The sequence below is a fragment of the Bactrocera neohumeralis genome, chromosome 4 (assembly GCF_024586455.1).
Source record: "Bactrocera neohumeralis isolate Rockhampton chromosome 4, APGP_CSIRO_Bneo_wtdbg2-racon-allhic-juicebox.fasta_v2, whole genome shotgun sequence".
NCBI lineage: Eukaryota > Metazoa > Arthropoda > Insecta > Diptera > Tephritidae > Bactrocera > Bactrocera neohumeralis.
The window spans coordinates 43198531-43214765 of NC_065921.1; the positions used below are offsets into that span (position 1 = coordinate 43198531).

The window sequence follows — 16235 nt, forward strand, 5'->3', positions numbered from 1 at the left end:
TCGTCGGAATGGAGGGGAAAAAACGAGCCGAACCAAAAAAACCACGTCAAAACCGCCCGAAAATCAACATGAGGCTCATTATTTTTATAGATATTCGTGGTTTGATGCATCATGAATTTGTTTCGGAGGGTCAATAATGAGTTCTATTTGGCCGTATTGAAGCATTTCGTGAGAACATCCGTCGAAAACGGCCGGAATTTTTGAAGAACAATTCATGGATTTTACACGATGATAACGCACCATCGCATTGTGACCAAGTTTACAGCCAAAAGCTTAAATTGTCGCTCCGTGGAACCCATTTTTAGTCAACCGTTCATCCCTTGCTTATGAAAAGTGTTTTGAGGACTGGAAAAATCATTGGCATAAATGTATTACATCTGGTGGGGATTACTTTGAAGGCGGCAAATAAATATTGATGAATAGTTAAATATTTTGCGTTTCATTTACAATTTCCGGGTACTTCTATGCCACAATGTATGTATGCTATAGTAGTTCGATATGAACGAAATGGCAGCTTCTTAAACATAAAAGAACGTGAGCAAAATTTCAGATCGATATCTCAAAAATTGAAGGACTAGTTCGCATGTATACATACAGACGGACATGGCTAAAACGGCTCAGGTAATTTTGGGAACCCGTTTCTTATAAAAGAGCAGCATAGAAGGAATTTCGATCTAATTTTTTTTTATTACTTACTTTTCTTTTTGGGTTATGATCCATTGTTCGAGCAGCATTTTATGGTTCACCGGTCCTAAGAAAACCTCTATGCAAACCGGTTCGCCACGTCCGATAATCGCCTCCATTCTATGGCAGTACGCTCGCCAGCGGGAGCACTAAAAATAAAAAAAAGAAACGATATTTAAAAAACAAACGATTATAATTAAGATATTTTGCATCGCTTCCTCCCACTTACAGTTATATTTACGTATGACATATCACAGAAATGATCCTCAGCTTCAGTGGCCTCTCCTTTCGCCAGGCCCATCTTTCTGAGGAATTGATCACAGTGCGGTCCCTGTTGCGGGTGCTTGGACGCTGTTGTTGCCGCAGTCGTCGTCGGCTTCACTTTCGTTGTGTGATTTATTGTTGTTCCAGCAGTCATTGCCACCGATGCTGTTGTTGTATTCACAGCTGTGCCTGGTATTGGTATACGTCCCGAGCCGAAATGTGTTGCCGACGCATGTCGCATATAGCGCTCTTTTGTATTCAAGTTATCGGTGACTGAAGACCAATGTGGGCGTGGCGATTGTACACCACTGCCGCAACTGCTACCCGAGCCGGGTTGGTCATGGAAACGATGCGCTGTGGCTGAAGCTGAGGCGGTCGGTGTGGTGGCACGGTAATTGTACATTGACTGTGGTGGCGGTGGTGAGGAGAGTGTCGCAAAACGAAAGCCACTCGTTGTACCAGTCGAACTGTTCGCGCTCATACAACCATGATTCGGCTCTATTGAGGGGCTGCCACTGCGCAGGCAGGTGGTCGCCAACGATTGCAGTGAAAGCAAAAAATTCTCAGAACCTGAACCCGGTGAAGAGCTGGCACTGCCCGCACCGGCACTGCTGCCCGCGACTGCTGTCGACGACGCTGCACTGCTCATTGCATTCAAATTTGTGCGATTAAGTAAACTGCGACGTACGATCTCGAATTCACCGCGATCATTAGCACCGGATTCATTGATAGCAAGCGCGACTAGCTCGGGTTCACGTGCCTCCACCGCTACGGGCTGTTCGTAGGTCGTACTGAGGTTGGCTGCCGGCGAGACCTGTCGCAGTTGGCACAATTTCTGTGTCCAACGTTGATGTGTACTTTCCGCCGTTGAGGACGCAGATCCCGAACTGTTTGCGCTGTACGGGTCAATGTAGAGTGGCGACGAGTCGCGTGCATGTGCAGCACTCATACCACTATTGTTAAAGGCATACGGATTCGTTGTTATATTGATCACATGTCCACTGCCAACACCTCCACCAAAGCCAGCGGCAGCACGAGATGTCGATGGGCGAGATGTAGGCGATTGACGACCACTGCCGATAGCAGTGCCACTCCCACTAATGCCATACGAAGTGTTGGCAAGCAGACTGTTGGTGTTGTAATTGTGTAAATTACTGCCGACACTACTACCGCTGCCACTACCAATGCCTCCGCTATGCCCACTCCCACTAAGGCCGCTGGTATCACTGACTGTGCCGGCAGTGGTACGCATCATTTGTGGTTGATATTCATCGTCGGCTAAAGCGCGTCCCTCCAATATTAAAGAGGCTAGTCCTAATAAAACCGATGGCGTTTGGGCAGAAGCTGGTGAGGTGGCAGTGGACGACACCGAATTGGCGATTGGCGTCGTTGACAACAACATGTTCAACTGTCCATTGTTATTACTTGTACTGTGGTTATTGCCGGTGGTACCGCTAACCGTTGCGGTGGATGTGGAACTACTGACTGTGGTTGGTATCATTTTGGCTGATTGAATTGAACTGCAATGCAAGAAGAAATTATTCCATTATTGAATGTTGAAAATTAAATTTTAAAATAAGTATAGTATTAGTTACCATTGAAGGGCATATCAATTATTTCCTATTGCCAGCGACAGCTATTAACTGAATTAGCATTCTACGATTCATATAGCAGTCTTACACTCTATACTATCGATTGGCATACGGTTACAGTTCTAGAAAAAAAGTCATAGCACGCCTAACAGCTAGACTCTTAGGCGTAGAGTAGAATAAAATGAGAATTATTTCCTTATAAAGTCGGGGTAGTCGAATATTAGAAAAATCGATTGTTTTATATTTTCTTAAAGCATAGTATCTTACATCCTCTTCATCGATTTCAAAGCGCAATGTCTGAATCAGGATCGGGAAGGATCTCTCCGAGCCGTTCGATAACAAACGAGGTTTTAGACAAGGCGCTAACTATCGCGTGATTTCTTCAATCTACTTCTGTAGGAAATAATTCGAGCGTTAGAGCTAAATAGAGAAGATATAATCTTCTATAAGAGTTTACCGCTGCTGGTATACACCGATGATATTGATATAATAGGTGATAGTATCTCTTGTCATCAAACAAACAGTCGTCGCATTTGCGACTAGGCTCCCACGTCATTGTTGGCAGTCATAACTTCGAAGTCAAAGATAATTTCGTGTATCTTGGAACTAGCATTAACAAAAACTACAACGTCAGCCTCAAAATCCAACGCAGAATAACTCTTGCCAACAGGTGCTACTTCGGACTGAGTACGTAACTGAGAAGTAAAGTTCTCTCTCGACGAACAAAGACCAAACTCTACAAGTCACTCATCATCCCCGTCCTGCTATATGGTGCAGAGGCATGGACGACGACAACATCTGATGGATCGGCATTACGAGTTTTCGAGTGAAATTTTCTACGGTTACATCTTCCGCATTCCTTTGCGCATTGGTAACGGCGAATAACGCTGTCGACATAGTTCAGCGAATTAAGAGACAGCGGATACGCCGGCTAGGTCATGTTGCCCGAATAGATGAAAACACTCCAGCTCTGAGAGTATTCGACGCAGTATTCACCGACGGAAGCGGAAGAAGAGGAAGATCTCCACTCCGTTGAAAAGATCAGGTGGAAAAGGACCTGCTACACTTAAAACCTCCAATTGTCGCCAAACAGCGAAATATAAGAAAAACTGGCGCCCTGTTGTAAACTCGACTATAAGCGCGTAAGCGGTGTTTACGCCAATAAAGACGAAAATAATACCTTAGAAATATGCTTATCTCCGACAAATGCTGAGCGAATTAGTCGATCATTAGCAAAGGGGTATCGGACGCTCTGTAATGTTCGTGTAAAGCTTTCTGTTTCGTTCTTCTTAAGACAATGTTTTCTATTGGCGACCACTGCAGCTCGAAAACTGCTCGATAGATTTCGATGAAATTCATATAGCTTCTTGAAAACATGAAGAAGTAGTGCCTGAATGCAGGCTTTTTACTTCGAGTTTTTATAAACCATTAATTGTTAGTTTTGCCGGAAAAACTGGAAAATTTGCCCGCTATCAAGTTGTTAATTAAAAAAAAAGATGTGAGACGTAGCCGCGGCCAATATTTGAAAGAGATAATCTTAAAAAAGTAAATGCCAAAAAATATTCTTTCAAATGATAATAAACATTTCCGATTAAATTGGAAGTTTCTATGCTTTTTCTTTAAAAAAGTAAGGAACCTCGAAATGCATCACGATTTAGTTATCAATTTCGGAAAATTACATACTATCCCCCTAGGTAGAATATGGGAACGTGTTTATTGATGTAATTGCCACAGAATATGGCATGTCTGTATGTATATTTTACCTTTATTTTATATGATATGAGTGCATCATAACCTAAAATCTCAATTAGCGTCGAGAATTGTATAAATTGGAAACTTTGTTTGTTTTTATGTTCCTACATCAGCGATTATTCAGCTTTTGAAAAACAACATAAAAGATATGTATACTTTATAATTGACAAGTACCTATCAGCGTGTTATATTTGAGCTGTTGTTACTTGAGTGTCTTCATAAGCTGATGGGTTGACTGGGCGCGGAGGTGGAAATGAGCGTAATTTTTTCGTAGGTGACCTCGCAGATGCAAATTAAAGTGGATAACTTAAAAACGCATGGAAAGCTGTAAATATAACTGTAAATATATAGGTAAGTATGCAAACATAGGTGTGTGGACGCAAATAGAGGCATATATCATAAGTATATGAATGGTAGTTGTAGTGATTTGATGTTCAAGCATAAACTGGGTCAGGGTCCAACTGCATATAATGAAAATTCAAAGGCATGCGAGTACATATGTGTACATAAATATATATGTATACATGTATCTAGATGCACATATGTATCAATATATACATATTATGTAGAGGGCATGCATAACGAGATCTGTGGCATAGCAACAGTTGCCAAATATGTTGAGACCTACATTGGAACACATACATATGTACATATATCGATATATGTATTCATTTATGTAGTTGTGCAACTGTGCTTGCAACGGTGTCATGCTGTGGGCGCGTGAAAGCTTCTGCAGGCAATCACAGAGCGCATTTTGTCAAGTACAAGGATTTTGTTGAGTTGGAAAAGAAATGCATACATACACATGTTCACACACATTGTAAGTGCTCACAGATGTACAAATGCATTATTTGCTCTACTTTCATGCACATACCACCCCTGATGTCGTGTCAAAAGGGTGGGAGGCTGTCTTGCAAAAACAAAACCAAAAAAAGTAGAACACTAGTACACCTCTGCTCATTGTTGTTGTAGTTGCCATGCCTTTATCACTTTCACTTATTTCAGCCAGATTAATATATACACATATGTACATATATACATATGTATTGAATACCAAACTATAACGAGGTCATGACAACAATAGGAAAATGGCAATATGTAACAACAACAACAACAACAACAACAACAATAAACAACATGCGCTGCAATTTCCGCAATATGAAGGCTTACATTTCCTACATACACACATACACCAGTTTTGGAGGTCGAAGGATACGGATGCGGATACAGATACGGATACGGATGTGTAAGCAACATATGCGGACTTACATAAATCAGGGCACATACTATTTGTTAGTGTAACGCCAGAAAATCAGGTCATTTCATAGTTAACCAACGAACTGAAAACTTAAATGGCACAGCATACTCGTAAGTGGGTCAACATTGGCGCACAATGGCGACCGCACGGGAACAATGTGATGATCTAAATTGTTGCTCTTGATGGACGACATTTGATTGAAATTAATTATGCGCACATAATAAACGTGAGCCGAAGTACAGACTTATTTGCACTTACAAAATATACAAATTTAAAAATGTTACTTAGATTTATTTAATAAGTTTTTCATGGATCCTTTTTCTTTAAATATTAGAAATGGAGGCCAAAACGGAATTTTTATTTACTACTGTGGACAAAAAATTGAAAGATTTTTTAATTTAAATTTGGGGTGAAAGCCCATTCGTCGAAATATTTCTTTTCTAGGTTAATATGACTGTCATCTGTGCTAAAAGCCACGTCAAAATAATCATTAGTGTTAAGTATAGGCTAGTCTTTCTTAAGTACTTAAAATGCATTTGTCGATTTTTACGACGAACAAAGAAGTTCCGTTAAATTTTGTGTGCGGAATCAAACTTCTGGTGCCGAAACGTTCAGAATGTTGGAAAATCCCTTCGGTGATAATTCGCGAGCAAGTGGTTTTGATTGGTACAAATTATTAGCATCGACGACGAACCATGCCCAGGATTGTCGTCAACATCAACTCACAATCAACACGTAAATAAAATAAATGGCTTGCTGCATGAGAGTCGACCACTAACACTCAGACATCGCACTGGCATCGTTGAAATATCGGAAAGATCAGTGAAAATCATTTTGAAAGATCATTTGGGCCTAAGAAAATTGAAAGCACGATTGGTTCCAAAATCACTCAACTTTTTCGAAAAACCCCGTCGCATTACCGTCTGTGAAACAATACTTTTCGATTACCAGAATGTTATGAAACATATTATTATTGGCGATGAGTCTCTGATATATGCTTATGACATGGAAACAGACGATCAACCGGCCAAATATCGTGACAAAGGTTAACCAAAGCCGAAAACAATACGTCCAAGCAGGTCAAAAATCAAAATTATATTGACAGTTTTCTTCGATTATCGAGGTGTGGTGTACTCCGAATTCCTTCCCACCGGCCAAACTTTTAATAAGGAATACTATTCAAGCGTTATGAGTCGAAGCCGGAATTATTTGCCGACAACTCTTGGTTTTTGCACCACGACAAGCGTGAGTTTTTCGCCAAATTTTCAACCAATATCGTGCTGCAACCACCGTATTCGCCTGATTTAGCTCCGTGTGACTTCTGACTATTCAACAAACTCAAATGACCGCTACGGGGAAACAGTCTTAGGTCAATTGAAGACAGGAAACGTGAATCGCTTCGCACATTGAAGGCTATTTTGGAAATTGACCTTAGTAACTGTTTACTGTTTACTGTGGATTACTTTGCGGGGGACGACTGACATAGTGTTTGAAGAATAAATTAAAAATTTAAAAAATATGAACAAAGTCTTAATATTTTATGCTCATAGCAATATATCACTATCTCTCTCTTGACCTATCTATTTTTCCTACTCTTGGATTAATAAATATTATTTTTTAGATTTGTGGTTTCAATGACATTTTTTGAAATTGCTCCATTTGGCAGCTATTACTTAATCTATGCTCTATTTCAGGCCCGTCCAACATAATTTTGTGAAGGGCCAGGTTTAGCATTTTCATAACCGTAGCGGGCCAAAAAAAAAATAAAATGACCTTCAGTTTTGGTATATTTATTTATTTATAATAAGCAACATCACATAAATCTTAATATATTATTATTAATGTAACTATGGCCTTAGCATATAAAGATATTCTTATTCTTAAAATCTAATTAATGAGATGTCTGAAATTTTTTTCTGTTTGCACAGCGCATCTATGTGAGCTGGAGTTTTAGAAGTGGCTATGCGCAAAATGCCTTTAAGATGACTATCTAATAAAGATGATCTGGTTTTTGATTTGTTAAATTTCATCCGAGAAAACAGCTGCTCGCAAACATATCTACTACCAAATAAAGAAATATGTTGAATAGCCAGCTTAGTAAGGTTTGGGTATTGACTGGGTGTAATATACTTTTTGTAAAATTCAATTAAGTTTGGAAGACAATTATTATATGCTGTTTTTAGATGAGAGCTGCTTTGCAATTCTATTAACTCCAGCTGTAAACTCTGCGCAGCGCCTTCAATTTCAACATCAAATGGATTTTGAAATACTTTCATGCAGGGAGTTTGTGATTTGAAGTCTGCGAATCTGTCGTCAAACTCGTTCCTTAATCTTTGTAACATCAGCACGTACTTGTCAAAATCCAGGGTATCTTGCCTTTTATACTCTTAACAAAGTTGCTAAGGACAGTATTATAGTTTTGTTCACATAACGGTTGTTTGTAAGTCCTAAAACTTTAGGGTTATATATACCAAAGTGATCAGGGTGACGAGTAGAATCGAAATCCGGATGTCTGTCTGTCCGTCCGTCCGTGCAAGCTGTAACTTGAGTAAAAATTGAGTTATCATGATGAAACTTGGTACGTATTTCTTGACTCCATAAGAAGGTTAAGTTCGAAGATGGGCAAAATCGGCCCACTGCCACGCCCACAAAATGGCGGAAACCGAAAACCTATAAAGTGTCATAACTAAGCCATAAATAAAGATATTAAAGTGAAATTTGTCACAAAGGATCGCATTAGGGAGGGGCGTATCTAGACGTAATTTTTTTGGAAAAGTGAGCGGGGGCCCGCCCCCGACTAAGTTTTTTGTACATATCTCGGAAACTACTATAGCTATGTCAACCAAACTCTATAGAGTCGTTTCCTTCAGGCATTTCCATATACAGTTCAAAAATGGAAGAAATCGGATAATAACCACGCCCACCTTCCCATACATAGGTTATGTTGAAAATCACTAAAAGTGCGTTAACCGACTAACAAAAAACGTCAGAAACACTAAATTTTACGGAAGAAATGGCAGAAGGAAGCTGCATCCAGGCCTTTTTTAAAAATTGAAAGTGGGCGTGGCCTCGCCTTCTTCCAATATAACGCTATTTTGAATTCCATCTGATGCCTTCTCTGTATACATTAGGAACCAATGATGATAGCGGAATAAAACTTTACACAAATACGGTATTTGAAAAATATGTAAATGACGGATAATGATTATCACTTTATCATGCGAGAGTATAAAATGTTCGGTGACACCCGAACTTAGCCCTTCCTTACTTGTTTGTAGATAAGGTCTCCCAATGAATCAACTGCTTTTGTTCCAGCTGCTTTTCCAACAATAAAATTTTTGTGACAACTAGAACGTGTTCGTATAACTGTGTGCATAGTTGGTCTTTCCCTTGTAGTTTTAAGTTAAGATCAGAAAGATATTTAGTTATATCAACCAGGAAAGCCAGATCAGCCAACCACTCCTCATCAGTAAGGAAAGTAATTTCTTGGTCTTTGTTGCCAAGAAAAATATTTAAGTCGTCCAGCAGGGAATAGAATCGTTTTAGTGTGGCTGCTCTGCTGAGCCAGCGAACGCGACTGAAGTATACAATGTCTTCGTGATCTGAACCGACATCAGCCAGAAAAGCCTGGAACTGTCTGTGGTTAAGCCCTCTTGCGCGTATAAAATTAACTGTCTGCACTACTTTATCCATCACGTGTTTCAGGCCTATACAACTGGGATGCCCAAAGACGGTAAGAGATGGCGGGCCGGATGAAGGACCTATGCGGGCCGGATGGTGGCCCGGGGGCCGTATGTTGGACAGGCCTGCTCTATTTGGTTTGCCATTTTTTAATGAATAGACCACGTTCACTCTTGCAGAAAATGAGCATCCTCATAGACGCCGTATAGTGCGCGCCGAAGATCAACGATGAAGCTTAGGTTTGGTCGAATTGGAGTGTTGATAGTCCATAAGCTATTATGGAGACGACATTACACCGTCGAAAAGTCGCTGTTTGGTACGCTCGAAGAGCAGAGCGAATCACTGGTTCACATTTTCTCAAAAATGAAACCGGCCAAAATCTTACAGTCAACGGAGAACGGTATAGATTTTGTGAATTGGAGGAAGCGTAGCCAGCGAAGCAATAAATTAATTGAAGAAAACTTTTTGGTTTATAACCCGGTCCCAAGATCATGCGATTTAACACCGCTGTATGATTTTTGTGGGATTATGTGAAATCGGCTGGTATTTATTCGAGCCAGCCGCGGCGGCCACTTGGCACAAATCTTTTTTAAAACATAATCTTGTCTTTAAACTAACATAAAGCTAAATTTAACATTTTATAACATTAAATTATATGCTTTTTATTTCATTTTGAAAACCATATGTCTAAAAAAAGGCTTTATTTGGAACGTGTTACAGTAGAAAACGAGTGTAATTTGCGAACAAGCAGTGATCCTGAGATATGCTCTTGAGACTTCAAAATGTATAGGTTCAGTTTAGAAATTCAAGGTAAACCAAAACAATAATAACTATATTTAAAGTTCTTAACAGCAGCTATAATAGTTATATATAGTATATGAAATATTTATTAAAAAGTTAAGTTCAACTGTGCTTTCTGGATTGTTTTTATGTTTTAATGGATATTTCAAAATACTATTTATAGTATTAATACTTTTAATTAGAAAATAAATACTTTAAAGCTCAATAATTGTAAAGTGTTTTACCAATAATTTGTTGAATAAGTGGATATTGGGAGATAAAAAGACTCGTGAATTCGTGGATATAGTAATACGAGGAAATGTATTGAACTATCGAAGAAACAAAAATTATTAGAAGAAGAGTTCAGGCTGCATCTTGAGTGAGCAGTTTTAATCCTTTAAATGTAAGGCCTGATCAAAAAGAATACATTTCATATTCAATCAAACACAAATTCGAGGAGCTTTAGCATTAATCCTTAACTGTAAATAAACTTGCCACTATCATATCAATGATACTGTATAGAAAATCCAATGTTGTGGTAACTGAATGGGGTCAAAAAGAGTTTAAAGTCATTATTAAATTTTGGTGACAACTATTGTAGAAATATCGGTATCAAACTGTATCGAAGATAATTATAAAAATTTCAAATTATATGAGTTACTTTTTTATTGATGCCATACATAGGTAATACAACAAATTCTTCAAACGTTTGTCGATGTCAAGCGATTTTCATTGTACAAAGAGGTGGATTTTTGGGAGACCATCAACTTGAACACCTATGTTTCCAATATTTATTTGAATATTGTAGGTAAAAATAAATTGAGTAGCTGTTAAAAAAGATTAAACTCTGCTATATACTTCAAATCATGTATATACATATGTATTATGTAAATATATATGTATATATACATAAGTATGTGTAAATAGTGACTTGTATATTATGCAACATTTCAACAGGTCAAGTTATGTGTATCTAAAAATACGATATTCATAATTTCTTGTTGTTGTTGCAGTCAAATATGTGGGTGACCTAGTGCTCTAGTTGCAACAACGAGTTGCACAATAAAGTTTGAATATGTGCACAAAACTATACATATATGGACAGATATATGCAGGCACATTAGAAGATATTTATGAATGTGTATTCATGGCTGCATGCCACTTATTTCCGAGGGGGGCTGACCCAATTCGCCTGGCATGAAAGCCGACTGAGCGATGGCGAAATATTGATTTTCGCAAAATTGCCTGGAATTTCGGATACATAAACATTAAGCGAAAGACAGTGAAAGTACGCAAATAGATATACATATAAGGTATATATGTACCTACATATGTAAATACTTTCATGGATTTCTGTATTCAGAGCAGCATGCCCCAGATGCATGTTGTACATACATTTATTCAAGGAAGTTTAAGAAACACAAACAATGCAGGCGTTTATGGCTTGAAAAGGTAAATAAGGAAATGAATAAGGTAATCTTACACAAGTTTACACACATGCATAGAAAAGTCGAAATTTATTTCGAATGAAATTTGTGCTCTGGCAAGTGATATGTTGTTGTTTTATCATTTATATATGTATTAATAATTTTTGAGGGATTTTGGTAGAAATTTTTTTTTTGAAATTGGAGTTTTCGTCTCTTTTGGGAAATGGAGCAAACTAAGAATTGCTGATAGCTTGCATTGTACATAGAAAAGCAATTTTTTAATTTTCTCAAATTGGAGAATTTTAGTTTAAAATTTCACACTGTTTTTTATTTATTTTCAAACGCAGGAAATTTTATTTTTTAATTAAATTATAAAATAAAAAAAAAAAATATTTTATCGAGATCTTAAATTAAAAGCGTACAAAATACAGCTTGTGCAAGAACTGAATCCGTTCGATCTTCCCAAGCGATATCGCTTCGCTTTATGGGCTCTTGAAAAGTACCAAGAAGATCCGACATTTTCGAGTCAAATTTTGTTCAGCGTCGAGGCCCATTTCTGGCTCAATGGATGTGTAAACAAACAAAATGGACGCATTTGGGGCGAAGAGCACCCTGAAGAGATTGCAGAAACTACCATTTCATCCAGAAAAAAGCAATGGTTTGGTATGGGTTGTGGGCCGGTGGAACCATAAGTCCATATTTCTTCAAAAATGATGCCGGTGAGAACGTTGCCGTCAATGATGACCGTTATCGCGACATGATAATTGACTATTTGATGCCTGGGCACAATTCCGATTTCTTCGGCGCCGCGATTTGAAGGTACCGTTGGAAAGAGGAAGTCCTCCTGATTAAAAAATATATGGAGTTATAGGTACCGCAAACGCTTAGTTTAAGAGATATTCGACAAGCTATTTCAACAAGCTATTTTACCGCATTAGACACACTTTACTCACATTTTTCACTTCAAATTTATTAAATTAAACTATAAACTTTTAAATAAATCCACATTTTACACTTTTTACAGTTTTTTTACCGAATAAATCTTTATTTTAAAAATTACATTTTACACTCCTAGTGAACATCATGTGTGTGTGTGCTAAAAATTACGACGAAATGGAGCGCTGCCAATAATAAGGAAATTCGCTGAAATGCCTTTTTTCCCAAAAATTCCTCTATCCATTCATATGGATATGTTCTTTATTTAATTTAATAAACAAATAAGTAATATTATATAGTAATATTATATAATAATATTACACCCAACTCTTTTTTTACACGGTAGATACGTTCCTCGGAAATCCGTGCATAAAAAGAGGCGTTTCCTATAGTAAAATGGAGGATACGTTCCATGTCATCTGAAAGCCGTGTAAGATGAAATAAATAACTATTTTACTTCGAAAACCCGCGTAAAAATAGTTGAAAACTACAAAATTTCGGATATGCTTACAAATTGTATGTTTATATGGCATTTTATTGAGCATTAAAACTAAATATCTACATATTGGTACAGGTGAAAAATTGGTAGAGTATGCAAAAAAAAAAAAAGAAATCTGTTAATCCAGAACTAAGAACAGAAAAATTAGAATAGAAATAAGAGAAAAATATTTACATAGCTACATAATTGTTCGTCGCTACTTGATAACAAGCGCAATTGTTTGCGCCGAACTGGCCTAAAGTCGGTATCATCGCTGGGGATATCCATTTTAGCAATGTAAATATTATGCGAACAAAATGTGTAGGTAAGAGTTATCGGAAAAAAAATTTTTCTCAACCGTGTAACTTCAAATCCGTGTAAAAAGAAACCGTGTAAAAAAAGAGTTGGGTGTATATATATTGTTACCTATATATGTACATACAAAACAACGTATTATCAAAAATAAATGGAAAGCGCTGACAGATATAATAACCAAAATTTAACCATTTTATAACGAAAACTCAAATTTTGTTTCAATATCAGTGCAAGATAACCAAAAAATATAACCACTTTATAACGAAACTCAATATATTTTTTTATTTTAACGGAGAAAGGAGTACTACGCGAAAGTACTTCAGTCACCGCGGGTATTCGCTCGACCAGGGTTATTTTTTTAAAGTGCGGCCGAAGGCCTACAACGCAGAAAGGAGTACTACGCGAAAGTACTTCAGTCACATAAATCACATATTACACATATACAATTTGTATGTAGAAAGTATTTTTTTTATAGTTAATATTGAAAAAAGAATTACGCGAAAAAACAAACAAAAAAAATTGTTAAAAATCCTACATATGTATGTATGTGCTGTTAAGATGTAGCAAGGCTCATCTTCCTCATAATTGTAAAAAATCTAACCTTTTCAACGATGAGTGTGCTAAGTGATTTTTAAATTAATAAATTTAAGTAAAATATAGCAAAATAAAAGTGAAATGTGAACTTATTTCAATGTTTAGAGTGTATATTTAAATATACAGAGTGAAAAACGTGAAAAAATTTGGTGAAACATAGAGAAATACCATGTGTTATTAGTGCAAGTTTTTGAACTTTTAATCGTGGATAATTTAAAAAATAAAAGTTATTTTTATATTATTTTTGGATATTTCTTCTCTGGAGAAGCTCCCCTATCATATACCCATTTATACCCCATTTATACGGAAATTCGGTTTTTTTTACCCCTCCGCCAAAGTAATCGGAATCGTGCCAATGCCTGATATTAAAGCTCGTGATCTCGGTGACATTTGGTTTCAACAAGACGGCACCTGTTCCCACACTTTGCTAAAATCAATGGCGGCCATTTAAAGTGAAAACTGTTATTTTCCACTGAAAAATTCCGCAATTTTGTGTGTGGAAAATACCCTTAGTGTAAAAAAAATATACTAAACGATGTGGGAGGTATTTTATATGTCAATAATGAGTACAAAATTTGAAATGAATCGGTCGAAAAAAAAATTACCCCACTTTGTCAAAAGTATGCTCAATAATGTACAAAAGGTCCGAATAAAATTACTCAATCCATATTTAAGAAATAAATTCGAAAAAAAGTAATATTTTTACCATGGAAACCGTTCGCTTCCTCCCTTTACGAGGGCGCAACAGTCACATTGTTGCATTTAGAGCTACTAGGCGGAAACTAAAAAAGTCACGAATTAACCAAATCACACTTGCATAAGTATTTATGAATAGATTTATTAAATGCCTCAACTGCTCGTACTTCATAGGTATGTATATACATGGTACTTACATATGTATATAAGAACATTTGTATGTACATATGTATGTCAATTAATCAACAAAAGTATGTAATTGAGCAGCTTAAGTAATAAAGACAAGCTACACTGCTTACGGACGATAACACAAGCAGTACAAAGGTCAATGCGCTCTCGTATCAAATAAATCAACTGGCTCTTAATAAATAAAAAAATTAAATATAATATATAGCAATAAAATTCAATGTGTGACAAGTTAAGATTAATTATACAAAAATATTTATTATTGCTATATAAATACAAAAAAATAAAATTATAAAAATGTTTCAAACAATTCTTGGAAATACGTTGCATATTCAAAAAAAAAATATTTTTTAATAACATAATTATGCCAACTAAGATCAAAATGTTACAGCAATGTTGCTTAACAACTCACTTTACCAACATAAACCAAAAGCCAGCAACTTTGTTGCTTCAAATGAGAATATTTATACAGAGCCAGCAACATTCACAACATTTGTTTACAGTCACCATGTCAACACATAAACAAGTATGTAACACAATTTTTATAGTTCGTGTTATTGTTGCGTTCTCTTTTTTTTAGCATTTTTCCTAGTATCTTGACCTGTATACTGCTATCAAAGTATACAAAGCAAAAACAAAAATAATAACAAATAAATTAACACTTAATAAAAGCAAAAGCAAAACAAAAAGTAAAAGGTAAACACAAAAAATGAGAGCAACTGTGACAACAGAATTTATAATCAGGTTTGAGTAACGTTATCAGCAACGCATGCCTTAAGGCTTGCGCACGAATGCAAATACAAACAAACAAAACAAGGCAAGGTAAAGACAAAATAAACATCTGATTGACTTTGAATGAGCGCACTCATTGTGAGAGGCTGAAAGAGAGAGAGAGTGAGATGGAAAGCGTAGCAAACACAAATGGGGTGAGCGTGAGCGCGCTTGCGAATTGGCAAAGTTAATTGAGAAATGTTGAGAGTTGCTTGCTAAATCATAGACAAAGTTGCCAGCCAGTGTGAGAGTTTTGCTGAAAATTAATAATTTTTTTGGAAAATTAACGGAATTAAATTTTTTAAACAAAAAAAATAGAAAAAATATGTACATACATACATATGTATGAATATCAAAAAAGTGAAAAGTGGTCATCTGGCTTTGTATTTGTATATATTTTTATTTTAAAGGCAACGAGGAGTGAGTTGCTTTTTATAGCTATCGTTTCTGATTTTTTTTTTAGGGCTCGGTTTTCGGTAAGAAATTTTATTGTTTTCTTCTAATTATCTTTTCTGTACAAAATTTTATTTTTATATTACAGACATATACATACTACATTACATATTTACTGCTTTGCCCTTTATGAAAAATTGTAGCTTTTGTTATGTCAATACTGGCATCATAAACTGAGAGTGAAAATCAGCTGTGCGCTGTAAAGTCAACACATAAACAAGTATGTGAGAGAGGGAGAGAAGCTGGAGTAAGTGATAGCTAGAGAACCAAACTGCGGTGGAGAAACCAGAGCACAGCTGGGTTAACCAGTCTATGTAATAACATGTACATATGTAAAAAAAGATACATGTGCGCCTATTTGTTGTAGA

The 16235-nt window shown here is 36.6% G+C and overlaps 1 protein-coding gene across 1 annotated transcript in view; it reads right to left on the bottom strand.

Annotated features, from left to right (window-relative positions):
- Window positions 1–16235, bottom strand: part of LOC126757085 (platelet binding protein GspB) — a 69754-nt gene that overhangs the window by 5729 nt on the left and 47790 nt on the right. Inside the window, exons 3-4 of the mRNA XM_050470686.1 lie at window positions 914–2468; window positions 697–833 (exon numbers count right to left, since the gene is read on the bottom strand). Coding sequence (XP_050326643.1) covers window positions 697–833; window positions 914–2449 — 1673 coding nt within the window. The 5' untranslated portion in view covers window positions 2450–2468. The remainder of the gene's footprint in view (window positions 1–696; window positions 834–913; window positions 2469–16235) is intronic.